A 27,253-nucleotide genomic window follows, 5' to 3' on the forward strand; every position below is an offset into this window, starting at 1 on the left:
CATGCCGGAAGTAGATCCCTGTTCCTTGGACACCGCACAACCATCGATGGTCACCAAATCGGTAGTCCTTCCAAACTCGGAAGCAGAAAGTCATACCTCATTAAATTGAGCGCTGGGTCTTCCAAATTGCAAAAGTCCACAAGTTAATGAGGATACAAAATAAGGTTATGACTATAGTCGCTCTGACGGCCCGTGCATAGTTACGTCAGCAGATACCTGCGGCGTGCTCATATTTACCCGGAGGTCAAAAAGCGGCAAGATATATGGCCTAAAGTAGAAGGGGGAAGGTTTCCCCGAAGTTGACCCCAGTACCAGGCGGCACACACAGCCTACTTGAGTGTAACTAGTTTGCATCTACACTTTTTGTATAAATGAGAACATCCCGGTCTTACAACATGTATCCCAGTATCAGCCCGGTGCTAATCGTTACCAGTCCGATATGCTTGTGCACACGTGGTCACCTCGACACTAACCAGACATGTCCAGGAACCTGACAGCAACTTCCAAAGTGGAATTGAAGCTCCTATTCAGCAACTTGCAATGTTCCAGGCAGTTCCAGAAATATATTAATGGTCTTCATATGGAATCCCCCGGGACACACCCCTGTAACTACGGATACCCACAGAGCGGTGGCGCAAGCCGTTCGAATCCTTGCAGGAAAGTAGCGCCGGAGCACATTGACCTAGCATCCGAACAAAGTTACCATTCCGTGGCTGGACTTCAAGTGGGGGTCTTGAAGGATGCCACGTAGCAATCATTAGCTTTCCTACGGAGTATTCCGTCCTCGGTATCCAATCCCAGCTAGAGCAATTGATAAACATTCTCAATTGGGATTTATACATGAACATAACCCCTTGCGGTAGGCAAGTTGTCTCTTAAACTTCGGACGCTGAATTTTCAGCATCAAACACCTCACCACCATGCTACTACTATGGTTTGGGTTCTTTTCCTTTGTTTGTGGGTTGGTGATTTACCGGCTACAATTTCACCCTCTTAGCAAGTTTCCGGGGCCGAAACTAGCTGCCCTAACAAGTCTTTATGAATTTTATTACAATGTAGTCCTGGGTGGCCGGTATTTGTGGGAGATAGAGAGAATGCACGAGCAATATGGTAAGGAACCATTATTCGAGACCTTGGGTCATACTAAACAATTAGGTCCTATTGTGCGCATTACTCCTCACGAGCTTCATGTGGCAGATCCAAACTTCTATACGGAGATATATGCAGGCCCTACCAGGAGGCGTGACAAAGATCCAAGACTTGTACGGCTAGCAGGTCAACCGACTTCCATGTTCGCGACTGTTGATCATGGCCTGCACAGTTCGCGTCGAGCTATCCTGAACAACTATTTCTCTAAAAGGTCAATTGCAGGCCTAGAAGACATGATTCAGGGCAAAGTGCAAAAGCTCGTTAAACGGCTAAACATGGCCTGTGATCAGGGCACTGTTGTACAGCTGGATGCTGCATCATCGGCTTTGACTGCGGACATTATCTCAGAGTACGCGCATGGTGTAAGCCTTGACTACTTGGACGACGTCAATTTCAATAACGAAGTCGCAGACTCAATCTTGAGTCTTGCATCTGTAGTTCATGTGTTGAAATTTTTCCCTTTCCTTTTGGATCTGTCAAAGTTCATACCTGATAAGGTGCTTGAGAACCTTTGGTCCCACGCAGCAAACATATTGCGACTGCAGAAACTGGTTCGTGCTCAAGCAGATGTCGCACTCCAAAACGGAGGTAAAGTGAACGGTCAAGCAACAATGTTCGGTGCTCTCTGTGACCCATCCTTGCCTGCGCAAGAAAGAACACTGGATCGGTTGCAGGACGAGGGATTTTCGTTGATTGGTGGAGGTACAGAGACTACAACAGGGACATTGAAGGTCATCATGTTCCACTTGCTCAATGAGAAGGCTTTACTCCGCAAGCTCCGCAAAGAGCTTGAAGAATCTCCATCTGGCACCTGGGCCGAACTTGAAAAACTACCCTACATGGTGAGCAATGCAATATGCCATACATAAAGACAAGACTAACCCATCAACTTCGTTCCAGAGAGGAGTGATGAATGAGGGACTCCGGCTCTCCGGCGTCATAACTCGTCTTCCCCGGCGTGCTCCCGATGAAGCACTGAGATACAAGCAGTGGACAATTCCACCAAACGTAAGTTCCTATATTCTCCGAGATCGACAACGCTAACGCAACCTTGCCCTCAACAGTCCCTAATGAGTACATCCTCCCATTTTGTTCATACAAATTCAGACTTGTTCCCTGATCCACTTGTCTTTGACCCCGAGCGCTGGATCCGAGCTGAAGCGGCCGGCCAGCGCCTGGAGCACATGATTGTCACCTTCAGCAAGGGTTCCAGGCAATGCATGGGCAACCAGTAAGATAATATTCAGCTTCCTCTCCTGGGTTCTCACTTACCCTGGAATTTAGTTTGGCTTTGGCGGAGTTGTACCTGGTCATTTCCACTCTGGTGCGTGAATTCGATATGGATCTATATGGAGTGACGGCCGACAATATCGTCACACATAGGGAGTATGGCTTTGGAGTGCCAAAAGAGAGAGGTGGGGGACTCAGAGTAAGTATTTCACGGGTTCGTACCCCGTAGTTTGCATTATTTGATTTGTACTCTTCGCATATATCGAGAAGTGGATTTATGCGATCATGTTGCACTTTCGGGGCATCAGCTCAAAAATGATATTATGCGTCAAGCTCATGAATAACCCTACATCAAAGAGAAGACAAAGCAACTGCCAAGCTAGCGTTACCCGCAGTCACCACAGTCCATAACTGGAGTCTTTGTACTCTGTTACTTTGTTGGCATCCTTGTATCTCCGATGCTTAGTCCGAGTAACAAAGTGAAGTAACAAAGCAGCAAGATCAATGGCATGCTTTATTTAATTGTTCTCGGTTTATATATCCTTAGTGCGTTAAATCATTCATTGTTTACATGACTCGATAAACCCGCCTCGAAAGGGTATATAAAACTCGAGATGACCGACATCCCCGACTCGTCAAATCACATTCTACTGATTCTTCTGCAATTTTACCAGCTGAGTATCATCAGACTATTCATATATTGATTGCGTTTTAAGCAAACTTGAACCCACAAGGCCAGCCCCATCAGTATCCACTACCATCCTACTAATTCTATCTATCAAGCCGCAGCCATGTCAGGACGCAGACCGTCTGATTTGTTCTGCGAGGAGCATGCTAATTTCTGGACCCTCATACAGCAGATCATCCATGCTCTTAGGAACAGCTACCCAGTAAACCAAGACGAGACCATTGGCCGGATGGGCCAGCTCAATCTCCAGCTCTCGACACTTGGACGAGCCGGAGAAATGATGGGCTTGAGCTACCCACCAAGCGACATCGTCCGCGATGCTCCATCTCAGTTCTTCAGTGCCCGTGCTCAACGCCATCAGAATTACTACGGTACCGAATTCGGGTATGCCTGCTGGTATATCCAAGCGCAGCTGAGCTACGCCATTGCAGACCTTCTCCACCACAGAGACCACACGCGCGTAGCCGACCAGCTAGAAACGTTGCTAGTGGGTTGGCAATTGACCGAGATGAGAGCCTTCCCCCGCCAGCTCCCTATCCGCAATCCCGTCGAGCAGCCCGCCAGTATCGTGTATATGGAAGGCCCGCCATACTATACACCAGGCGGTCCCGAGCCACGCATGAAAACCGCAGGGGCGGCTATTGGGCGGCTCCGCCACCCCCGTGTCTATATTGCTATGCAGGCCCCAACTGATACTCTTTACGGCGTGGCACGGCAGACACGCCATCGTGCTGCGCCATACCCTGAACCGGGTGCTCGCCCGAGACGTCGTGGAAATGCTAGACTAACCCCGACGATGCCTCAGATGGCTCTTCCTCTCCCTCATATTATGCAGAATGGTGATGCTTCGCATACGCCAGTGCCGAAGCTTCCTGGTGTTCAGTCCCTTTTCACTCCACTCGCCCTCCCCGGTGGACGTACTCTGCCTGGTGCACCGAGTACGTCTGGGCCACCCCCGCCGGGTATGCAGTTCCCATCTAAAGAAGCAGCCCCTAGAACTGCTGATGCTATTTCTTTGTTGAACTCCAATATTGCGGAGACTTTGAATAGAGAGGAGCCCCGTGAGGAGCTTGGCAGTCGCCGCGGTCCCCGTTGAGATCGTCATTATTAGCGGGATAATGCGCAGTTGAGATTATTTGGCTCCCCAATTTGGAATCCAGGTTGTAATCATGCATGGCTTGGTATTGGGTATTGATGAGTTGAAGAATTATAATTGCTTTTGTGGTTACTGATTCCACTGACGTTGGATTCATAGATTTTTATACTCCTTTTGAACAAAGAACTTGACTATCATTGAATGAGAATACTTTATGCACACAACGCAATTATCCCTGGTAGCTTTGCTGTAGTCCTCAATAGATGTCCTTGGATAAGCTGAATAGATTTCAGGTTATATACTTCCAATGCTGGCACACTTAGCTTTAGAAGAAATCATAGTAAGTACTCACTAAATAGTCGACTGCTTGTTGCCCGATTGTATCTCAATATAATGACTGCTAGATATGTTCATAGTTCCCAATACGAGGTGGATTTTCGGTGTACAGTATGTGACATGTGAGGGAATAAGCCGGGGCTATTCAGGCTATTGAGCGAATACGGCTTTGTTGCTTTCACTGTACATTTATTTTCAGATATCTGTCCTAGAATCGATCCACCAATAGTAAGTGACGCAATCTTCATGCTGAAGGCTTCCTTAGTACGAAGACAAAGAACGCCGTTTCGGTTATGGTTAGGTGGCCTCTTCGGACAGGGATTTTAATGGTTTATATATTCTTATTCAGACAATTCATCCGTCTCTCAATACCCATCTTGGCAGTTTACTTGGGTCAGAAGTAGATAGTTGTTTAATATATATTTGCAAGTATGTTGTAGGTTGACTGTACTATGTACATGCTATACTACCTACATGTACATCTGTAAGTATATACCTTACAATTCTAATATAATCTACTATATATGGCACCACATCAGTCCATCGACTTCCATCTTGCCACTTTCCAAATCTGTTGAACCAGCCAATCAGAAGCCATCAGACCATTATCATTTCTTGGCGGCCGATCCTCCGCGCATTTCCAGGCCAGCTTGTCCACTTTGCAGACTCGGACATTCTGGATTCTTGATTCTGTTGTTCTTTTCTCTTTTCTTGTTGAGATTTTTTCCCTTCTACGCAAGCATTGTGCAAACCCTACGACTTACCACCACCGAATAGACCCTCCCGTTAAATTTTGGCCTTTCGCGCCACCTTGCATATACAACAACCGGACAATCTCTGCGCGCTTGATCTACACATACTACAAAGTCCGAGGCCAAGATGCGGTCTGCAGCGAGGCTGCTCTATGCCGCAGCATTCGCATTTGCTGGCTTGAGCCATGCTAGCGTTCATAATCCTTCACTGGACCCAACCAAGTGTGCTGTACGTTTTGTCAACCCAGGATACTCACTCAATACACATGACTGACAGTCCATTTGCTCCAGCTCGAACCTTCAGCCATGGTGTCGGATGCGTGTGTCTCATATGGCGAGATCAACGGCATGAACGACTTGGTTTTCACCACGATAAACTCCCTCACACAAGAAACGGACTTCTTCTCCTACTACCGCCTCAACCTGTTCAACAAAGAGTGTCCCTTCTGGAACGATGCTAATAGCATGTGTGGAAACATTGCCTGTGCGGTGAACACCATTGACTCGGAGGAGGATATCCCGCTCACGTGGCGGGCGGAAGAACTCAGCAAACTAGAGGGCCCCAAGGCGAACCATCCATCCCGCAATATCCAAGCCGAGCGTCCGAAAGAACGCCCGCTCCAGGGAGAGCTGGGTGAAGATGTCGGCGAGAGTTGTGTGGTGGAATACGACGACGAATGTGACGAACGGGACTACTGTATCCCCGAGGACGAGGGTTCCGCCGGGAAGGGAGACTACGTGAGCTTGGTGGACAACCCGGAGCGGTTTACGGGATACTCTGGAGCAGGTGCACACCAAGTTTGGAATGCCATCTACAGCGAAAACTGCTTCTTAAAGCCCGTGGCCGATGAGCTGGACGAGCAGTCGCTGAACGTCCCCATGGGTGGCCTCCAGGCAGCCTCTGACTTCCGGAACGTGCTGCACAAAGAGTCGCAGCGAGTAGAAGGCCTGCCGCTGGATAACGAGTGCTTGGAGAAGCGGGTGTTCCACCGGCTGCTGAGCGGCATGCATGCCTCCATCTCGACACACCTATGCTGGGACTACCTCAACCAAACCACAGGCCAGTGGCACCCCAACGTGCAATGCTTCAAGGAACGACTTCTTGACCACCCGGAGCGCATCTCAAACATGTACTTCAACTACGCGCTAGTGTCGCGCGCCGTGGCAAAACTCCGTAAGCATTTGGACGGGTACACATACTGCGCCAGCGACCCAGGGCAAGACCGGGAGACCAAAAAGCGCGTCAACAAGCTCACCGCGACCCTGACGGAACTCCCCCAAATCTTCGACGAAAAGATCATGTTCCAAGACCCCAACGCCCTCGGCCTGAAAGAGGACTTCCGCAACCGCTTCCGCAACGTCAGTCGCCTGATGGACTGCGTTGGCTGCGACAAGTGCCGCCTCTGGGGCAAACTCCAGGTAAACGGGTATGGAACCGCGCTGAAGGTGTTGTTCGATTACGATGAAACTAAGAACGGCGAGAACCCGCCCCTCCGCCGCACCGAGCTGGTCGCCCTGATCAATACCCTCGGCCGTATCTCGCACAGTCTCGCTGCTTCGCGCAGTATGCAGCGAGCCCTGCTGACCGGCACCACTCACATGTTCCCGGTTCACGGGGCTGTGCCCTCCTCCCACCACGCCAACGCCCTCGGCAACAACCGACGCGTGTTCAGGGACGGCAATAACAACTTCTACCTCGAAGGCGAAGGAGTCGAAGACGAGTATGTGTATGGCCGAGGCGAGGCACCGGAGCGGTACCCCTGGGAGCGCAAACCGCCCAACCCAGACGATGGCTTCCTCGAGGATTTCATGACCGAGTGGAATATGATCTGGGGTACTGTTGGGTATATTTGGCAGTCTTGGATGGACATCCCATACACACTGTAAGTTTGAGCTTCTGCGTTATTCCGGTAGACTGGTACTGACCTACTCTCGCAGGTTCCAAATCGGCGCATCGGAATTCATCCGACTGTACAATTACTGGCTCGGATTGCCGGTGCCTCCACGCATGTGGAAGATGAAGACGCCCCGACCGCGTCCGCATACTCAACGTGCTGCGTATGCCAATCGTGACGAGTTATGAGTTCTCTGTATTTCATTGCATTGGCATCTGTACATATATAGCTCTGCACTATGGCGTTGATAGACTTTATCTGGGTTGTTTTCGGTTTATCGGAGTACTTTGAGTCTTATTTATACTATTCCATGCTTCTTCGGGTTCGATTTTACTGTAAGGATATGTTCGTATGTACCTAGGTAAGTCTAGGTCTAGGGCCTGTGTGCTGTCTGTTGAAGGACAATGCGAGTTACACACTAACGGTAGTATACAAATATAAAGATGGAGATGCCCGTACGACACATGTGTATAACATGTTGTACATCTTATATACTATTATGACTCCACTAGTTCTTCGATCTACTTTGCCCATCTTAATCTCAGATTACCTCGGTCGCCCCCAGGTACATGCGTTTGCCACCGAACAGATTTTTCCGAAGACAGCGAACAGGATAGGGCGAACAGGTTAAACAAAACAGGATGAACCTGCTAATATATACTATTACCTACATATAGACATGCCGATGATCATAATAAATACAAAAATCCACCTATAGTTACCTATCTACCTAGTTATGTCCTTGTCTGTACACTAAGCAGCGATACCCCGTATTCTTCGGCAAACCCCGACCTCGGCATCTCCACTCCCGGCCACATGCGTCCTTTTGCTTCTCTCTTCTCTCTCCTCTCACCCTTCAAGACTCGCGACCAATCTATCCTAATATAGCGGACCTCGTATCTAGATGCGACTCCGCTAATATCGAACACCATGGCGACGCCTTCGCCACCAAAACCGTGGGAGAGAGCAGGTGCAGCTGGTAAGTGTTTTCCGCTCGATTGCCGATGTCCTAGCGCCACAGAGGGCAATCCACAAGTGTCCACCCCCGACTAACATTCCCTCTTCTCCTCTCCAGGCAACGCATTATCAACAGCACCTATCACCGGTAGCCCTGCTGCCTCGACCGCGATGACTACCACAACCAACCCCGCAGCTTCAACGTCCACCGCCCCCGACCTTCCCTCCCGCCCCAGCGCTCTCAACTCCGTAGTCAACAACACTGCCTCCAGCTGCTCGCCATATGGAGCCTCGCGTCTTGGAACAGGCGCATATGGATCCACCTACGGTGGCATGGGGGCCATGGGATCACCGTACTCCCGCTTCGGCACCATGGGGGGTATGGGCTCCATGTACGGCGGCGGCTATGGTGGCTACGGAGGTGGCATGTATGGAGGCATGGGCGGCATGGGCGGCATGGGTGGCATGGGAGGGATGTACGGTGGCATGCCGGGACAAGATCCCAATGATCCGAACAGCCTGACGAACTCGTTTGGGCAGAGCACCCAGGCTACTTTCCACATGATTGAGAGTATCGTCGGTGCGTTTGGTGGCTTTGCTCAGATGCTCGAGAGCACTTACATGGCTACGCACAGTTCATTCTTTGGTTGGTCTTCCCCTCGAATGAGAAAATTATACCCTGGACACTGGCTGACTCGTTCTTATAGCAATGGTCTCGGTCGCAGAACAATTTGGAAACCTGCGCAACACCCTCGGCTCAGCCCTGGGCATTTTCACTCTTATTCGGTGGTTCCGCACATTGATCGCTAAGATCACAGGACGTCCTCCGCCAGCTGATGCGACAGCTTTGACTCCTGCTGCCTTTGCAGCTTTCATGGGCGGCCGCGCAGCTGCTACACTCCCCGATGGCTCGCCCGCCCCCGCCAAGCCATCCAAGAAGCCCTTCTTCATGTTCCTAATTGCCCTCTTCGGTCTTCCCTACCTGATGGGCAAGCTTATCAAGACCATGGCCCGATCCCAGGAGGAAGAGGCGAAGCGCCGCCAACTTGTTGGCCCCAACGGCGAGCCGGGCTCAGCATCGCTCGACCCGGCTAAGCTGGACTTCTGCCGTGTCCTCTATGACTACACTCCCGAGACCCAGGAAAGCAACGGCATTGACCTGGCTGTGAAGAAGGGCGACATCGTCGCTGTCCTCAGCAAGTCTGATCCTATGGGTAATGCCTCCGAGTGGTGGCGCTGCCGTGCCCGCGATGGCCGCGTCGGATATCTCCCTGGTCCATACCTGGAGACCATCCAGCGCCGGCCAAACCAGCAGGCTATCACAGCAGGCAGCGAGCCTGCTACTCGCACCTCTACAATGAAGGGCGACTCCGTGGCTGAAGGTCGCACACAGAGCCTGTCATCTGTGGGCAAGCCCGAGCTTAACAGCAAGATCGGCGATATCTCGCCTGAGAGCTTCCAGAAGAGCACTTTCTACTCATGAGCCATGAGCATGCCATATAGACCTTGCCTAGTGCTTGGTTGGGCTTTCGTCTTCTGCTGGTGTTTGTCTTTGTCTTTGAAATGCTAGACAGATTGGAGCAGGGTATGATTTTCTGATAGTGGCGCTAAACGGCCAAAAGCTTCCACCTCTTTGAGCTTTGCGCTCATCCTTATATATCCCCCGAGCGCGTCTTTCCATCTTGTTGATTCCTTCTTATGAATTGTGATCTGCTGTGCAGGCAGCAGGGTAGCTGTGATGCCAGTGGCTATCTCTCCCTACTCAAGGCCCATGATACCAACCCTCAGTATCACCTGGGTATTCTCCCCGTTTCCCCCCTATCCTCCCTCTCTTTTGATTTCGGCTTCTTTTTTATTGTTCCATCGGATTGGATTCATTTTAGCGACGGTTTTTCTGGTCCCATTTGGTTTATGTATTTAGTACTTATTAGTGAAATGCACAAACACACACCGCAATCCCTCCCACCAGTTCTAGTTCAAAACAAAAGCCCCCTCTCCTTCCCCTTCCGTAACCACAAAAGTACCACATCCCCCTATCCAATCCCCAATCCCCAATCCCCAATCCCCAACACTCCTATTCAATCCATCCTCGTGGACCATCCTCGTGTGGTCCACAGTGGGCCATCATACCCGTCCCGTCCGCTCCCGGCACATATCCGTCACAGTCCCCACAGAACCTGACACTCGACACATCGAATATCAACCAGTTTGCCTCTCCTATAATCCATCTGCACAGATCCGCTCATCTCCCGATATAGAACATCGTAAATGCGTATATGCAGGAGTCCGCTACATACCTGTCCTGTATGTAACTAGCCCTACCTACGGAGTAGACACATGTATGCAAATCCAAATATGCAACACCACCTCAAAACCAAAACCAACTCCCTAGTCCAAGTCACAATCAAAATCGGGGACCCCTTCCATGCAGGTGCACATACCCGCGAACGTCATCTCGCTTACGACACCCCCCTGCTCGATTCCCATTCGTTGCTCTTGCACGTAGTTCCCACGTATCCGGCTCCCTGCAGCTTTCCTTTCCTACTAGTTACTCCCGGTTGTATTTTGATTTGGTTTGGGGCGTGCCTGGATACCCCGGTTCGGGTAGGGTGGTAATTTGACGTGTTAGGGCGTTTTGGCTTTTTGGCGCGTTCGAGGTCGTATTGGATGTGATGATGTATGTCGTAGAGTTAATGTATGATCTACTCAATACTGGGGTATGGAGCAAGGGGCCGAGGTTTGTTCTTTTTACCTGCTGATTTGTGATAACTCTAGCTTCTGCACTGATCAACACTCTGCCCTATGAAGCTCTTGACCTTGTGATGTATCGTCGTCATACCTTCGGTAGGTCTAGTGTACGGAGTTATGCTTAAACGCTACTTCGTAGATGAAGGCGCTCATAAATTCATTTCAATGCTTATTCATTGCGCTCTCCATGCTGCTTTCTCTCCGGTTGTGTCATGTATTGCTATGTACGTGTCCATATGGCTTATCCCGTGGCGGTGGTCTGGATGCGCTAGGGCTATATACACGGCGATTATGTGTAATAGTGTAGAGTTTTACGATAAGTCCCCGCGAGGAACCGCATGTTTCAGATACTCCGTTTAAACATCGGGTCCCAGTCATGTCCAGTGTAATATCCTGTGCATGGGAATCCCGGAGGGAGAGACGGGGCCGTGGAGCTGGTACACCCATGACCTTGTCTGGGATGAAGTGTAGCATGATTGTAAGGGCGCACGGTGAATTTGCCGGGTTGGTCGGGGTAATAAGCAACAGGGCTGGGGTGTGTTGTAGAAGTGCTCAGGATTCGAGACGAGGGTTGCAGCACAGGGGTTTGAGGGATGTGTCTGAGAGGAGATATCGTTTGGGTGAGACATAGCTGAGACTGGCGCCGGGGTTGAGTTGGGAGGATAATGTCGGTCGAGCGGATATCGTTGTTGTTTTGGAGCTGAGACGTGGCCTTTCTCGTGCTACCCATACTTGAAGCAGCACAATGCAAGATATACAGAAATTCAGATGCCATGCATACATCACCAATCTAAAACGCGGAGAAGCCATAATAAGAACGCCCTTGCTATGAGTCTTCCTCCCCTGGGCTATGTTTGGAAAGGAGGTGAGGATGGGAACAGAGCAAACCATATACATAGAGAAAAAGACGAGAAGAGAAAACAGGCTCACACGCTGATGGGAAAGGGGGGGAAATCAACACATAGATAGAAAGCAAATGAGGCAAGAGAAATGAATAGAAAGAAAAAACGAATCAGAATGTAAACCAAAACCATCAAAATCACATCCCCAATCCCTCATGGTGAGGAGGCTCATGGTTAGGATCCTGGTCCCTAGCCCACTTCGACATCGACTGCGTAAGCGTGAAATCCAAATTCTGCAGTCTCGTCTGGAACGACTCAACCGTATTCCAGTCAGGCGGATGGGTATCTGCTTCACTGGGCGCATCCTCGAGATCCCTCGGTGCCGGCCCAGGGTGACCATGCGCAGGGTGAGAATTGTGAGCACCGTGTACGCTAGCGGCATGGGGGCTGTGCACACCATGCGAGCCGTGAGAGCCGTGTGCCCCGTGTACACCGTGTGAGAGATGGTTGCCTATTGAATGGTGGTAGGAGTGGAGATGACGGGTTGAGTGCATAGACATCGGCATGGACGGGCTTTCTTCCAGTTCCAGATCGGGCAGGCTTTCGAGGTGGTTTGGGTCTAGAAAGAAATATCTTCCATCAATATCATTCGGTACACTCACACTCACCGGAACGGCTGTGGATTTACCGTATGAACCGAGTGGGTAGGGCGGCATCTCTCGGGTTGGCGATTGCATGTCGGGGATTGGTGAGATAGGTGTTGTGGCGCTGTGTTCGTCTGATGGTGGTGGGGTGTAGCAAGTCATGTCGGAGGGTGTTTCTGTTGGTTATTAGTTTCTGTGTGGTCCGGGTTTGATATAGCTCATCCCCCGGTTCTGCATCAAATTGGGATGTTGATTTCGACTCACGAGGCTCGGGGCTTTGTGGCTCTGTCTCTGGTTTCTTGTCTCGGTTGGTATCCCATGATGTCCCATAGCGACGCACGAAGCGGGCGATACGTTTTGGATCCACGTTCTGGCCGTTTACCCGGAAAGCAGTCTGTTTGCCTTGGGCGGCGCGCTTCTGTTGCTTGCGAAGCATGAGATGGACTTCTTTGGCTTTGATGTTCTTTCGAACATGCCATGCAGCAAGACGATCTTTGTATTGTTTTTCTCTAATGGACTGGAGTTAGGTGATACTGCGAGCAAAGAGGGGATCTATATGGAATGAATACGCAAGCGTATTCGAAAGAATGAAGATGCTGAGGCAGAAGAAGCAGAAGAAGAAGAAGAAGAAGAAGAAGAAAAAGGATAGTAATACGATGCAAAGAACTTATAATCTCTTTCCATGATGCGTTTCACATCGCGTAGTTTCAACTGGTCGTTGCGGTAGAGCTGTTCGATGATTTCACGATATTCGTGCCAGTCATCCGATCGGCGGGGTCGAAAGACGTTTGGCGATTGAGGTGAGATGGGGGTGTAATTATTGTCCATGATTAACAGTATATTAGGATATGGATTCTCTCATATCAAAGCAAAATCGAGGTTCTGTTGTCCATAATAAATTCTTTTTTAAGGAATGCAAATCATAATATGTTCTAGAAAATAGAAAATCAAATAAACATAAAAAATATAAAAAAGCAAAGACGAGATGAGGGGGCCAAGGAATTCCCTTCTCTTTGCGGCGACGTGCACGCGGACGCACGACCCCCTGCTTCCCCGGACAAATCAGCTCGTCGGCTGGGCTCCATTGGCCTTGCTATGGCCCTGTGGCTATACAGGCAACTTGTCATCGACGTGTACGGAGTAATGAGGAGAATATACTCTCGGGTTTTGGTCTTTTTGTGGTAGGAGTTGATCTGGATTCTTTATTATATTTGTTATATTGTATATTCTTTATATTTCTGACTATTTCCTATTATAATATTACCGTTAGCCCTGGAGGATCTGGGTGGAGAAGGTACTTTTGTCCTTTACAGCCTAAGCGAACTATTACATGCAGTGCACTGGCCGCAAATTGGATGCATTTTCCGTTGCCTTTTCTTTTTTTCTTTCTTTTTTTTTTTGACTGAGTACAGAGTACATAGTACATAGTACGGAGAGAGTAGATATTACAATATACTTCTATCCTATCGTACACTATACAACCTACTATACTATACTATAATAATATAATACATCAAATAATAACCTGCAGATCAAAATAAAACGGGAGCGGGCCGAATCTTCCTTGACAGGTCTTTGTCTTCCGAGTTTAAATTCCCAGTTCCGTGGATCCTTCAGCCACGTCGAATACATAACCATGGATACTCCGTATATGTATGGTATATCATGAACATGATACGTATTATACAGATCTACATATATCTGCATACAACATAACGTGCCAGATCTCAACTGTCAAACCCAGCAAGGAGTAAAAACCGTTAAACCCGTTAAAAATCCACCGATCATCAAGGGGGAATATCCATGCGCTATGGGCTCGCGACAAGGTTACCCTGACCAATTTCCCCTGACATTTATAGCGTATAGCGTATAGCGCAAAGTGTGATATTGTTAAATAATATCCGGCCGAAACTCATTAAAACGTACGATGCAAGGTCCGTGCTACCTGGACCTGGACCTTTATCTTTTTTTTATCTTTTATCTTTTTTTCCTGTTTCGCGGAATACTTCCTAGCGATCCGTCAAAAGTACGTCTGCTTACGCTGTATATGTGTGTTCCCTCGGGGTTGAACAGGTCGTACAATGCTTATCTATGAACGTGATACCTACCCTCGGCCTGGGTAGATTTCATCGGACTCGACTCAATCCTACGCTCATATACAACGGTGCACATGCGTTATCACCTGCACGTGTGGCCCATACCTCAAGGGCTAGAACTCCCAGTGCAAAACTCAGGAACTAGTGTGGTCAGCTGGGATTAATAGGTTGATGGTCGCTGCACTGATCTACAGGGTTTTTTTTGTCTTTCGGGGAGAAAGAATCCTTGTCCCCGAGAGGATGGGAGGTATTTTTGCTTTGAGTATATCTGAATAAGTGAGGCAAAGTACAGAGTACAGAATACAGAGTACAATGAGATTTAATAGGGAAAGGGGAAGAAAAATCAATTTTAAGACACTTGAAAAAGCAAAAATAGAAAAAGAGCGCGTAAATACCAACCCGAAATCAGCCCTGGAGGTATCCAAGCTCCGAAATAATTAATCCTTGGAGATTAATTACATAGAAATTACCGGGTGTAATTTTTTCTCTTCTCTCTCGTTCAATATAAATACGGACGCAACAGAGCGATATAAACAAATATAAATACAACATTCAACGCTCTGGGAGTGAACAGTGGAAACACAACGGCCATCCCGCGTGGAGCGCCTCCACTACGAGCCGCCCGTAGACGGAGATATCTGCCGCCGACACGCTCATAGGTCCACGGACCATCGTTCACCGGCTCGGATCGCATGCAGGTACTAGGATGTAGCGCGCAGACTGAAACGTACGCATATCGGGGGCAACTTCTATCTCCCGCGCTCATCCGGAGTAGGGAAATTGGAGTTATGAGGCAAGTGGGGAGGTCTGTTCCCCACGCGCCAGTGCTGCACCCAGCCGACGTATGTCAGGGGATTGGTTGGGCCACCTCGTCATTCCAGTCGTGTTGTGACAGGCCAATGAGGCGTTGGGGTTCGGCCTGGGTTGAAACATCTAGGGCTGTGGCACGTCATCGCCATCCCCCTATGATGTACATCGTACATCGTACATCGTACTTGGGGCTTAGCGACAAAGTACGAAGTGATGCGCTGTGCAGGTCTTTAATTTCATCCATCTGCGCGATTTTTCAGCCACACGACTGGAATTTGGATCTCGTCAGCCTCACCTTTTATTTTCATTTTTTTATTAAAAAAAAAAAATGGCTTGGTGTTTCATCATTTCATGTTTTATTCTTCGAGGCCGTTTCCTCTCTGGCTTGTTCCGCGGCTGCTACGGCTGCAGCCGCGACAGCAGCTGAGTTGTTAGACCCCGTGCTAGCGAGATTGCTGGCATGCGCAAGGAGGAACTTGCAGCAAGTGAGCGTGTACTTGCAGGCTCGAGTCCACGTCTCATCATTCTGGTTGAAGCCCAACTTGATACTAGCATCGCCAATACGATCTCGCTTAATCTCATAGGGCAGTTTTAACCCCGGTGCGGTGGCGCCGGTCGGGCCTCGACGGGGAGATATAACGGGCGCGGGGGACTTTTCAACAAACTTCCCCAGCTGGCGCAGACACTCAAGGAACGCCACCATGCCCGCGTCAAAGCGACGGTGAAGCCAAGGAAGGTTCAGCGGGAGATCGCCGGACGAGAACAGGTCTAATTGCGTCACTTTAGGTGCAGCTCCCTCGACGGGCTGACCGGATGGCTGCGTGGGATATTCAATCTTGTCAATCCGCGAGCTGGACCCCAGCGGCCTGAGACGATACCCCTGAAATTGGAATCCGAGTTTTTCGGCTATCGTAGCCAGAAGTAGAGCTGTTTGTCCCCATGCAGCATTTATTTCAGGCCAGTCAACGGATGGATTGGCCAGCCTGCCTAATCGTAGTCCATTGATAGTACCGAAATATCCATCATGACCAATGCAGAACGCGTCATTGTAGACATTCGTCCGTTGCAGTCTCTCAAGCTGCTGGGAGTCATGATCATAACGCATATTGAGCGCATCCCGTTCGTTTTGAAACTCGGTCAGCGTCAAGGCAAACGCATTGCGAGACCGCCAAAAGCTCTCCTCGTCCGCATCTAGGCGTCGCGAGTCGATCTCTAAGCTCGCAATCTCTGCATCTAGAGTTGCCTTTTCTTTCTCTAGAGACTGCAGCTCTGCAAATGCGGCCCGCTCCGCTTCCAAGCTCTCATCCAACGATTTCTGTGCCGCCTGCAGCTCCTCTTCGGTCGGGATTGACCCGTCCAGGTTCCTAAGAAACGAGATGTAGGCATCTCGCTCTTTCGTAGATCCAGCCAAACGTTTTTGTAATCCTTCCACAAGCAGCTCAGTGCATTCCACGCAAATCGGATGGTCGATGTCAGACCGCGCCGAGACTATTTCAAACAGCCGTGTCGTCTTCTCCACTTGATCAACAAATGACCCATCCTCCTGGTTACGGAGTTGGGCTTGTGTATGGTTTCGTTTGCTTCGACCAGACGCACTACTCTCACTGGTCGGTGGCGGCGCGACTTGAGACTCAGTAAGCATCACGAACGACATATTGCCGCTATCAGCTCGGGGTGTCGCCGGGTTGTGCTGGCCTCCTGCACGCGGGGCGGGGATAGACCGTCTGTAAACCGGCGAGGTAGCATTTTTAGAGGACTGGTCATACTTGTCGCGGTGTTCGGGCGGATATGACGATCGCGCTGACGAGGAGACAGCTCCGGTATCTGACAACGTCTTGCCGGTAGAGTCTAGACCGCAGCTTGATTAGCGGGATCGGAGCGATCGCTCTGTGTGAACTTACTGGATAACAAGTCAAAGGCAGCTGGGTTGAGTGACTCTATTGAGCCATCTAGCTTCAGTGGCGTGCGACACTTCTGGCAGTACATGGTTGCTAATTCATCCCAGAGGTATGTGGGGGAGTGGAAGTCGGGGAGCTCCAAAGGAGCTTCGGGAGAACGTCATTTTTGCTTTGTTTTTCCCTTTCGCCGCATATTTGCTCGCGCTTGCGCCTACACACCTCACTTTACTTTTATAATCAGCAGTTTGTTGCCGGATTTAATTATGCGTTATTCAAGTACGCACTCGATGTCCTATCACTTCTAAGGCACGCGCCCATCAATTCTTATCCGCAACCATGAACGGTCCGGACGGCAGCATGGACCACTCGATGCAGGACAATATGGAACGACCGGCGAAAAGACCATGTCTATCATATACCCCCGACGACGGCGAAGAAGTGCCCCCAGAATTTGATCTCCCAGCCGCGCGCGCACAAAATGACTCGCGACTGAAGTCTCTCTTTGAAGGCATTTTCGCGAAATACAGCCAGGACTTTACCGACATCGGTGATGAGATTGACTTGCAGACCGGGGACATCGTGGTAGACAATGGACATCTCCTGGGCATGCGGGGCGAGGACGACGCTGGTGACCACCTGCGATCATGGCTCCCCCAGGGTGACCTGGATGGGCCGGAAGATCCTGATGCGGACGATGACAATGACACCAAGGAAGAGGAGGATGAGTTCTTTTCTATGGCATCTTCTCCTGGTGGTCGTTCTTCGAATGCTCCGCGCGAAGAGTCACCATCGAAACAGCTGCAGACGGACATGGATACCTCCCTGGATTTCGTGTTTACTTTTAAAGCATCTGGGACTGCAGGGCACAGTCCTACGACCAAGGAAGAACATGTCTTCCATCCTACCGACCCTATCCCAGCTTCTAAACCCCAAGATCCACTCTGGGCAGTGCCTGAATTGCCCCCATCTTTTTCAACACCCACCACCGAGACCCGCAAATCAAACGTGGGCTTCTCCCCACCTGCCAGGTCTCAGTCCCCGCCAGGGAGCGGCTCTGTCTGGGCTGTGCGCAAGCCCCGTAAGCCGCGCACAGAAACGAAACCCAAGGCCACGCCGAGTAAGCGCCGACCAGCCGCGAAGCGCAAATACCACTCTAGCCCTGTTACGCACGACTGGTCTTTTGCGGCAGTACCAGATGGAAACGAGTCAGATGACCCTTTGCAGGACTATGAGCCGTCACCGACACCATCAAAGGTGAAAATTATCCGCGGGAAGCGCCACATTCCCACGAAAGAGAACGATGGTCCATCTACCCCTTCGAAGCAGCCAGATCCTGTTATTGAAGTAGATGGTCACGAAGGGGGCTGTGAGACGAGGGATCAAGAGGAGGAAGTGCCTGACGCAGACCTCGAAGAAGAGCGCTGCGAATCGAGCAATCGTATAGATGAAGGGCCTGAAGCATGCCCTGAAGATGGAGGCTTCGAACAGAACCACCTAGAAGACGGAGTGCCTGACGAACAATTCCAAGAAGGCTGCGGACCAAATGACCAGGAAAATGAAGCACCTGGAGCAGAATATAAAAACGAAGTGCCATTTGATCCTATGGTACAAGGCGTTTTAACACCCAAGACCACAGCCAGCACCCTGGCCCCAACGCCGTACCCCATGGAAAACACTCCAAGCAAAAGGCGGCCCATTGCCCCCGATGAAGCAAAGTTGATCGTGTGCATGATGCACAAACAGGAAAAGAAGGCTAGCGATGTGATGCACATGCTACCAGGTCGCGAATACCAGACAGTTTGGCACTGGTTCTTCAATCATTGGACCCGCCGCCTCGCCAATCCGCCTCCCCTTTCCGCTGCCTGGTCGCAGCCTGAGTTGGCAACTCTGTCCAGACTCAGCACCCGATCGGATCTTACCTGGGGTCAGATACAAAGTCACTTCAAGGGCCGATCACGACATGAGGTTGAGTTTGAGCTGCTGCGTGCTTTTGTTGGCGAAGGCTTTACCTCTGGAATGACCAGGGACATGGAGGAACAGGCGGAGCCGGAAGAGCGGCAGCAGCAGGAAGGAGAAACACTGGACGAGATAAAGGATGAAATGGAATCTGAAGCAGCAGTGGAGGAAGTCAAAGATGAGACTGGAGATAGCGATGCTGCGTCCGAAGGCACTGCCCAGGAAGAGCTTGAACAGCTCGACTTCAAAGAGGTGACCAAGACAACCGACAGTAAGGCGTCTGCTCCAAACAGCTTCTTGGGCATTTTTATAAACTCTAGAACATGACGAGTGGGTGCAACCGCATTATACTAATAGGGGGCCAGTGATCGATGATCGATAAATCTACACATCCATATCCATAGCCAGACTACCATATCATATTCAATTAATCTATCTATTGGAAGTCTTCGTCCCGTGCATTCATAACATCTTCAAGCTTCGTATCAACAGCGCCACCCACATCTCCCGCCTTGGCCCAGAACCGAGACAGGTGTCTTGAGCCAGAGTCAGAAAGTACTGTGACAATCCGATGACCAGGGCCAAGCTTCCTTGCTGTCTTGACAGCGGCAATACCTAGAATTCGCCATTAGTAAATCACAGATGTAATACGCAAAGAGGTAATGAACCCACAGTTCACTGCACTGCTACTCCCAATAAAGATCCCATCCTTTTCGACAAGCCACCGAGCCATAGCCAAAGCCTGTGCATCAGTGACACGCACCGCATCATCAATCAACTCCTTCCCAGCCTCGAAATTCGCCGTGACACGGTTAATCCCAATCCCCTCAACGATAGTATCAACCTGACGACGCCGACGCGTTCCCTCCCTCTCCTTGACATCAAACATAACACCGTAAACCACTCGATTAAAAAGCCCACTTCCCTGCGGGTCAGCCAGCACAACAGAAAGTCTAGGCAGCAAGGGCTTCAAGAATCTCGCGACGCCGGAAATGGTCCCACCGGTGCCGGCGCCCGCTACAAACGCATCAATCCGGCCCCCACACTGGGCGTACAGCTCTGGGCCGGTCCCTTCATAGTGCGCGCGCCAGTTAGCTTCGTTCTCGAATTGGTCGGCGAAAAAGCCCCGGCCACGGGTCATGCGGTCGTCTGCCGCGGGAAGATCGGATTGCTCTTCCGCTGACGCAGAGGGGATGCCCGATGAGGCCGTGTGCGTCTTTGCTAGTGCTCGTGCGCGATTGACGAAGTTGTCTTTCTCCACTATTGGTGCTGGCAGGACCCGGTCCACGATTGCCCCGAGTTTCAGAAGCAGGTTTGATTTTTCAATTGCCTGGTCGGACGGCAGACAGCTGGGTTGCATGTGCATTAGTGTTTGTGTTATTGGGTGAGAAACCACGGTGGCGTATACCTACATGTGTGCTAGATAGCCCTTTGCCCGGGCTAGTGTTGCTAGGGAGATACCGGTTGATCCCGATGTTCCTTCGTAGATCGTGTCGCCTGAATGCGGTGTCAGGATACCTTGTTCTTCTGCCTGATTAGAGTTAGTGATGTTGGACTAATGTAGTGGTTTTTTTGGCATTGTATTTTAGCATACGATCTCAATCATGCTTAGAGCAACTCGGTCTTTTGAACTTTGTCCAGCGCCATTTAAAAACTGCGGGCATTGTTAGCGCATTGCTAGCTCGTTTCGAAGTGGTATACGAAGTACCAAGCCTACATACCTCTGCTTTGCCTAGAATCTCACATCCCGTCTCATCAGATAGTGACTTGATTCGGAATAGAGGCGTGTTTCCAATGCAGCCTTCGATGCCTTCCACGATACTGGGCGGGCCAGGTCGGGCGATGAGGCCACTTGTTGGTGATACTTGTTCTGTCACATTATCCTCGTTTCTGGGACGTGACAATTCCTGATATGCGAATGCCAAGCAGACGCCAGCCACGAAGGCTGTGCCCACGTACGCCGCGGAACGATCTGACATCTTATAATGCCGTCTTATGTCTCGAGGATTGAGGTTATGCGCATAGACGGGAGATATGAAGCTCGGACCATCAGGCTCCTGTGGTGGAAGATGAGAAACTGCCTGTACGTCGTTGATGAGATGGAATGTTGAAAGCCAATATAAAACTTCTCTTTTAATCGAGCTTACGTCCCACCTTAGGAACCTCGTAAGCTCCGAATGTTGAAGAAATCGAAGATGATGAGTTTTGCCTAAGGCACGTGGTATCCTGCCTGAGGCCAGAAAGGTTATCCGGAAACACCGTTCTTCTTCCCCGGAACAACCTTGAGCTTAGCTCTACATTCACAATGGACTCGCCAGTCCTTACCCAGTTGTTCCGACAGCTCTTCCGTCATCCAGCGTGTCGATCATTAAGGCGGTCACCTTCTGTACTTACTCGACCACAATCCCGGTCATTTCTCACGCGGCGCACACCTGTCAACGTGAAGCGCAAACCGCACGATGATATCCAGCTCTGGACAAAACGAGGGGACTACCCTAAGAACATCGATGAGGAATACAGGACGTATCCGACAGTGACGGCGAAGGAGCTACGCAACCGCCGCGAACGGCCGCGGCAGGTGAAGATGCTGACACGCGAGTTCATCGACGGTGAGTTCGGCAGCTAGGTGAAGCAAGAACAATTCTGACGTTGTGCTTTTAGACAGCCTCTACAACCCGCATTACGGTTATTTTTCCAAGCACGCGACCATTTTCAGCCCCGGAGAGCCGTTCGACTTCAACAACATCGAAGACGGGCCGGCGTTCCACAAACTCCTTGGCGAACGGTACACGGAGTTTGAAGACAAGCTGGATGCGACGAACCCAGATATCGCCCGACAGCTATGGCACACACCGACCGAGCTGTTCCGACCATACTATGGCGAGACCATTGCGCGGTACTTGGTGTCAAACTACAAGCTGACTCTATACCCGTACCACGACCTGATCATCTACGAAATGGGTGCAGGAAACGGCACAATGATGTTAAACATCCTGGATTTCATCCGCGACACCGATTACGAGGTGTACCAGCGCACCAAGTTCAAGATCATTGAGATCTCGCCCGCACTGGCAGATCTACAGTACAAGAATTTGACCGACAAGCTCAGTGCCAAGGGACACCGGGACCACGTCGAGATTGTAAATCGGTCGATTTTCGACTGGGACACATACGTGCATTCCCCGTGTTTCTTCCTGGCCCTGGAGGTTTTCGATAACTTCGCCCACGACACCATCCGCTACCAACAAGGCACCGAGATGCCACAGCAGGGCGGTGTGCTCATCGATGCGGACGGCGAGTTCCACGAGTATTACAACAACCAGCTCGACCCCGTCGCAGCTCGCTTCCTACGCGTGCGTCAGGCCGCCGCCCGCCGCCCATTCCCAAGCCCCTTGGGACCGCCGCTGCTCCGCGGCCTCCGCTCGGCGGCGCCCTTCCGGAAGGAATACACCCTGCCTGAGTACATACCAACCCGACTGATGCAGTTCTTTGATGTTCTGAATCAGCATTTCCCGGCCCACCGCCTCGTCTCCAGTGACTTCAATTCCTTGCCAGATGCCGTGCCCGGGATCAACGCGCCGGTCGTGCAGACTCGGTATCAGCGGCAGACAGTGCCAGTGTCGACTCCTTTTGTATGTGGATATTTTATACGATGTGAACTCCGGACCTTGCTAATTACTCTTTACAGGTCCACCAAGGCTACTTCGATATCTTCTTCCCGACGGACTTTAATGTCGTCGAGGATATGTATCGTGCTATTACGGGGAAGCTGACGCAGGTCACGAGCCATGAGGAGTTCGTGCATCGCTGGGCCTATATTGAGGATACGGAGACTCGGAACGGGGAGAATCCGCTGCTGAGCTGGTATAAGAATGCTAGCATGTTGATGACTGTGTAGATATAGATCTTGATGTCAATATCATTTAACTATGCCTTGTTGGCTCTGCTTACCACGTAAGCACCTTTCTTTCTATGAGAATGGACTTGGCTTCTGTTCCTCGACAACACGCCGGGGCCACCGCATATGTGGATTGTGATAGGTGGAGGAGAAGTCCCCAGTGGAAGCAGGCCTGTAGACTCGACGGATTGAGACGCGACACCTGGTCTCGGACAGCAACGGGCTCCAGAATTCGTAGCAAAGGGCCGCTCATGGGAGTCCGATGGTCATTGTCACATTCAGATGTTCGTCTGGCAGGGAATTGGGAGAAATTTTGAGACGTCTCAGAACCAAGAGACAGTGATGTTCAGCGGCTTTCCCTCAAACCGGCGAAGATGGATCCAGGCAGGTGTCAAATTCCCCCACCGTCTGCCCGTCGCGCTGTCGTGACTCAACAAGCTGAGCCCTCTGCTTCCCACAGACTCCGAAAACACGTGAACAACATACTGACCTCTAGCTTTGACCCTAGTTCCGAGGGATCTCAAAGACGCTATTAACGAGGTCGGTAATATTTTCAACCCCAAGCCCCCTAAGAGCATCAAGTATCTGTTCGACGGTAGTCTGTGTAAGACCCTCTTTATTCCGAGAGTAGATATCAATGCCCGCAGGAGTGAAGAGCGATTTATCAAAGTATGTGACAATCCACTGGTTACCATCATCAGTATGACCGAACCCGAGACACTCCCAGTGCGAGCTCGCGATCATCAGCCAGCCTTTGCCACGCCAATCCCAGGCGCCGGGGTTACCTGGCGTTGGGGTGTCGATGCCGTGGACGGATTTGATTTTCTCAGAGTTAATGGCTTGGTATTTTACCAGGTCGTCGATCTTCTGTACACCGGCAGAATCTGCAGGGAGTAGGGAGTAGGTGATGTTGACGTTGCGCTTGCCTTTCCACAAAGGGAGGCTGGAGTGGGTTACGTGCCATGTTCCGAGGATGAAGTCGGTTGGTGGGGCGCACTTCGTTCCTTCGCTAGTATAGATTTTGGGGAGTCTGATGGAGATAGAAGACATTTCCCTCGAGCGTGAATTGGGTTTATGAGGGTGTCTAGAGGGTGAAAGCCTCTGATGCCGCCGCGGACCTTGCGGGGCCGATCGTTACCTGAATCGGTGTTATCGTCAATCTACACAACCCTAAATGATGGAGAAACTGGAATTAAATCTTCATCAAACAGAATTTCAGGGACTCGTATGGTTAAACTTGAAGTTGATGTGGCTAGCTCATGGTAGGAAAGTAAATCAAACAACAATTCATTCAAGCCCACGCATAGCAGGGTGGTGGTGATACACAATGATAGACATCTCATGGTCCCCTGGTGTGATTCCATTCAATTAAACTTTCACAACATAAATTGGCAACTTATCATGTCGCATGCGCAGAAAATTGCCTCTGACCGGGCCAAGCTGGGGCCATCCCAACATCATTCTTCCGTGAAAAAATCGGGTGGGAAAACGCAGTCTGGCCAAATACCGGCTGTGAATACATTGGCTGGGAAAACGCCGGACTAGCAAAGGATGGCTGGGCAAAAGCAGGTTTCGTATGAGTAGTGCTTGTAGGAACAGGCGTAGTCTTAGAGATGCTGGACCCAGGTCCAGTGGGGGCTCGTTTAACTCTCTCCAGTAGTGAGGTGTCAGGAGCAATAGGAGGAGGTCTTTTCTTAGCGATGATATTCGTCGTGATGTTCACGTTGTTCATGGTCACACGTGAATGAGTGGGGACGCCTGCCTTGTCGTGGAGCCCACTAAGGGCTGTCTCGAGCTGAGTGAGGATGGCGGCGTTCAGAGAAGTGGGGGTCACCACTGGCGCAGGGTCGACCACAGGGACAGTGATGTTGACATTTTCAATGATCGTATGCACTCCGCGGCGCTGCTTTCGCCAAATGTGCTCGGGGACAGACAACCTGCAATGGCGCCAGGAGTGACCGATACCCGCGCACTTTCTACAGAACGCCGTACACGTTCCAGGATGCTTCCTGTCGCAGCGGGGGCAGCGGGGGAAGCATGTTCCTGGGTGATACTTTGCTCCACAGTGCTGGCAGAAGGGTGCTGGCCTGTACCTCACGGGGTAGTCGTCCTGGTCTTCGTCTCCATCAACTCTGCCACGCTTTTTACCAGCACTAGGCATTCCCTCATTAGCAGATGGCCTTGTTTGGATGTACTTCACTCACATGGGGTTCATTGTGACTGCACTGGAGAGAGGAGGAAGAAAGGAGAGAGGAGAAGGTGACGAGGGGGTTTGGATACTTGGACAGTCCTGACGAGGAAGGAACGAGTCCGTCACATGACAAAGGTCAAATCAAACAGGAAGGCTACAGTTCTCCATGTAAGTGGGAACAATGAAGTGGAGGAAGAAATTGGTATGAAGAAATTCATCCAGCAAGTAAGCTCAGCGAGTTTTTGACTCGGACCTCAGCAGAGGCTATGATGTCTACAATATACCTTTAGCATGTTGATGTGTACTCTGATATGGATATCAATTATTCTTAGCTGAATGGTGTATTGTCGTGAAATACAAGAAATTTATACAGGGGTAACGGCGAGTGGGATGTCAAATATGATGAGCTTCCTTCCATAGGAGGATACTCCGTGGCTCAATTACTTGGATATAGCATCATTAAACACGTTCATAGCAAGCATGATAATGATAGGGAATTCATTCAGCAAAGCAAGTTTGATCCTTGATGGAGTCCTCAAAAGGCAACAGCATGATAGAACACACCCCTTCCGACACAACTAAAGATATTCTCCTCCGGGCGTCATTTCCCCCTAAGCTGAACCTTCCGATTGCCGCCGTACACAAGCGTCAAGAAACTTCTGCGGAAGCAATGCGAGTCGAGGGTCCTTCCCTGGCACTGACAGTACACTCGCTGCTGCGTCACGGTATGAGGAGCTGAACGTGACCCAGAGGGACTTGTCAGGTTCAAGATCTTGTGATGGGCGAGGGTAATACGGGCCATTTTCAAAGAACGCTGCCACGAGATGAGCGATCAAGTCATCCGGCCTTTCAAGGCCCATTCGTTCTTCCCATTTACTGCACAAATTGAAATCAAGGACCCAGACACGAGTGGTTCGGCGGCGAAAGTTGGTACGCATCATTTTATCAAGGCTTGTATGAGGAGGCATTGATGCAAGCTGTTCCACGCTGAGCCCCGACGAAAGACAGATTTCTTGGGTGTATGTTGTTTCGCCTTCACTACCAAGGACAAATTCAACGTCGTAACAATCCACGTTCGCTGACCAATGCATAATTGCCATAGCCTGGCCGATAGCTTTGGCATAATGTTGGATGGGTAGATTGAGCTCGATCATCTGATCCAGACACAAGTTGAAATTCCTTAAAGTGAAGTTTGCAGGAGGCGGGTCATTCACACCTCGGCGACGACCAAGATAGATTCGTGCCAAACAATCACGGTTAGTGTCTTGAGCCGTTACAGCAACTCGCGATGGCGCAGGGCAGTAGGCATCTATTAGAGCCTGTCGAGCGAGTTTGGGTAGCGGTAGTATTCGTTCTGTGATCAACGCCATTGCCGGTAGAGGGAAGGACAGGTGGAGTCCGTGAAAAAGCTCAAGATGCGCGTCCCACCACTCATTGTCCGTTTTTGGCACGTATGAGAAGACTTTGGGAGTTCGTACTTCAACGGACTGCTGGTTTGCGAAGGCGTGATACACTGCCAAATGGGCTTGAAGATCCGCCCAAAGGGCATCTTCAAATGATGGGCGGGCAATCTTGACCACGTACGCGCGGCCTGGCCGCTCATAGACAATTCCACATTGACCAAACCCGACACTGCGAAACCCAACAGAGCTCGCCTGCTGTGCGTGGTTGAAAAATGCGAAAGAGGAGGTTGTAGAAACAACGGGACTTGGCGATAGAACCCGGCTTAACACTTCATGGGGTTCTGCTGAGGGAAGGATTTGCAGTTCGGATATCAGCTCTTCATTTCGCGCAGCATCAAGTAAGGCGGATAATCGGTTCGTAAGGTCAATATCTTTACGCAAGGTAGATGTGATGGCAGAACTGGGGGTGCCAGACTCGTTGCTTTGATGGCGCCGCTGCATTATGGAGATGTGAGAGACGTAGCGGGTGTGAGAGGACGAATAAGTGAGAAACTCCTGAGAGTGGACTGGTAGAAACCCAAATCCATTTACGGAACTCCAAGGCTCCTGCCTAACTCACCATACTTTTAAAGATCCATGGGTCCATGGATCCAGCCATACGGTT

The 27,253-nt window shown here is 50.5% G+C and overlaps 12 protein-coding genes across 12 annotated transcripts; 6 read left to right on the forward strand and 6 right to left on the reverse strand.

Annotated features, from left to right (window-relative positions):
- Positions 1 to 902: 902 nt before the first annotated feature.
- On the forward strand, positions 903 to 2,608 carry N7525_009474 (cytochrome P450; the record flags this gene model as incomplete). The annotated part of the gene is made up of 4 exons (XM_061214744.1): positions 903 to 1,991; positions 2,050 to 2,157; positions 2,214 to 2,355; positions 2,397 to 2,608. Coding segments are annotated over 4 exons (1,551 nt in total), but the record flags the coding sequence as incomplete, so codon positions are not given.
- A 562-nt stretch (positions 2,609 to 3,170) lies between these two features.
- On the forward strand, positions 3,171 to 4,163 carry N7525_009475 (uncharacterized protein; the record flags this gene model as incomplete). The annotated part of the gene is made up of 1 exon (XM_061214745.1): positions 3,171 to 4,163. One exon carries the CDS (start codon positions 3,171 to 3,173, stop codon positions 4,161 to 4,163), a length of 993 nt encoding a protein of 330 aa, XP_061069176.1.
- Positions 4,164 to 5,378: 1,215 nt separating this feature from the next.
- N7525_009476 (ER oxidoreductin) lies at positions 5,379 to 7,334 on the forward strand (the record flags this gene model as incomplete). The annotated part of the gene is made up of 3 exons (XM_002563532.1): positions 5,379 to 5,480; positions 5,543 to 7,134; positions 7,190 to 7,334. The coding sequence occupies 3 exons, from the start codon at positions 5,379 to 5,381 to the stop codon at positions 7,332 to 7,334; spliced, it is 1,839 nt and encodes a 612-aa protein (XP_002563578.1).
- Positions 7,335 to 8,076: 742 nt separating this feature from the next.
- pex13 (peroxin PEX13) lies at positions 8,077 to 9,586 on the forward strand (the record flags this gene model as incomplete). The annotated part of the gene is made up of 3 exons (XM_002563533.2): positions 8,077 to 8,125; positions 8,222 to 8,749; positions 8,811 to 9,586. The coding sequence occupies 3 exons, from the start codon at positions 8,077 to 8,079 to the stop codon at positions 9,584 to 9,586; spliced, it is 1,353 nt and encodes a 450-aa protein (XP_002563579.2).
- A 2,304-nt stretch (positions 9,587 to 11,890) lies between these two features.
- On the reverse strand, positions 11,891 to 13,165 carry N7525_009478 (uncharacterized protein; the record flags this gene model as incomplete). Its single annotated transcript, XM_002563534.1, has 3 exons — positions 11,891 to 12,513; positions 12,602 to 12,846; positions 12,993 to 13,165. The coding sequence occupies 3 exons, from the start codon at positions 13,163 to 13,165 to the stop codon at positions 11,891 to 11,893; spliced, it is 1,041 nt and encodes a 346-aa protein (XP_002563580.1).
- Positions 13,166 to 15,592: 2,427 nt separating this feature from the next.
- On the reverse strand, positions 15,593 to 17,229 carry N7525_009479 (beclin 1; the record flags this gene model as incomplete). The annotated part of the gene is made up of 2 exons (XM_002563535.1): positions 15,593 to 17,091; positions 17,145 to 17,229. The coding sequence occupies 2 exons, from the start codon at positions 17,227 to 17,229 to the stop codon at positions 15,593 to 15,595; spliced, it is 1,584 nt and encodes a 527-aa protein (XP_002563581.1).
- Positions 17,230 to 17,477: 248 nt separating this feature from the next.
- On the forward strand, positions 17,478 to 19,424 carry N7525_009480 (Myb-like DNA-binding domain protein; the record flags this gene model as incomplete). Its single annotated transcript, XM_061214746.1, has 1 exon — positions 17,478 to 19,424. The coding sequence occupies one exon, from the start codon at positions 17,478 to 17,480 to the stop codon at positions 19,422 to 19,424; it is 1,947 nt and encodes a 648-aa protein (XP_061069177.1).
- A 109-nt stretch (positions 19,425 to 19,533) lies between these two features.
- Positions 19,534 to 21,076, reverse strand: N7525_009481 (putative cysteine synthase; the record flags this gene model as incomplete). Its single annotated transcript, XM_061214747.1, has 5 exons — positions 19,534 to 19,712; positions 19,770 to 20,446; positions 20,510 to 20,628; positions 20,692 to 20,751; positions 20,819 to 21,076. 5 exons carry the CDS (start codon positions 21,074 to 21,076, stop codon positions 19,534 to 19,536), a joined length of 1,293 nt encoding a protein of 430 aa, XP_061069178.1.
- A 326-nt stretch (positions 21,077 to 21,402) lies between these two features.
- N7525_009482 (class I SAM-dependent methyltransferase) lies at positions 21,403 to 22,995 on the forward strand (the record flags this gene model as incomplete). Its single annotated transcript, XM_002563538.1, has 3 exons — positions 21,403 to 21,706; positions 21,759 to 22,729; positions 22,786 to 22,995. The coding sequence occupies 3 exons, from the start codon at positions 21,403 to 21,405 to the stop codon at positions 22,993 to 22,995; spliced, it is 1,485 nt and encodes a 494-aa protein (XP_002563584.1).
- A 504-nt stretch (positions 22,996 to 23,499) lies between these two features.
- N7525_009483 (uncharacterized protein) lies at positions 23,500 to 24,045 on the reverse strand (the record flags this gene model as incomplete). Its single annotated transcript, XM_002563539.1, has 1 exon — positions 23,500 to 24,045. One exon carries the CDS (start codon positions 24,043 to 24,045, stop codon positions 23,500 to 23,502), a length of 546 nt encoding a protein of 181 aa, XP_002563585.1.
- Positions 24,046 to 24,394: 349 nt separating this feature from the next.
- Positions 24,395 to 25,210, reverse strand: N7525_009484 (uncharacterized protein; the record flags this gene model as incomplete). Its single annotated transcript, XM_061214748.1, has 2 exons — positions 24,395 to 25,175; positions 25,200 to 25,210. 2 exons carry the CDS (start codon positions 25,208 to 25,210, stop codon positions 24,395 to 24,397), a joined length of 792 nt encoding a protein of 263 aa, XP_061069179.1.
- A 587-nt stretch (positions 25,211 to 25,797) lies between these two features.
- Positions 25,798 to 27,090, reverse strand: N7525_009485 (zinc finger protein; the record flags this gene model as incomplete). The annotated part of the gene is made up of 1 exon (XM_002563542.1): positions 25,798 to 27,090. One exon carries the CDS (start codon positions 27,088 to 27,090, stop codon positions 25,798 to 25,800), a length of 1,293 nt encoding a protein of 430 aa, XP_002563588.1.
- Positions 27,091 to 27,253: the final 163 nt, after the last annotated feature.

Source organism: Penicillium rubens (assembly GCF_028828025.1).
Source record: "Penicillium rubens strain IBT 27055 chromosome Unknown utg000003l_segment0_segment0, whole genome shotgun sequence".
Taxonomy (NCBI): Eukaryota; Fungi; Ascomycota; class Eurotiomycetes; order Eurotiales; family Aspergillaceae; genus Penicillium; species Penicillium rubens.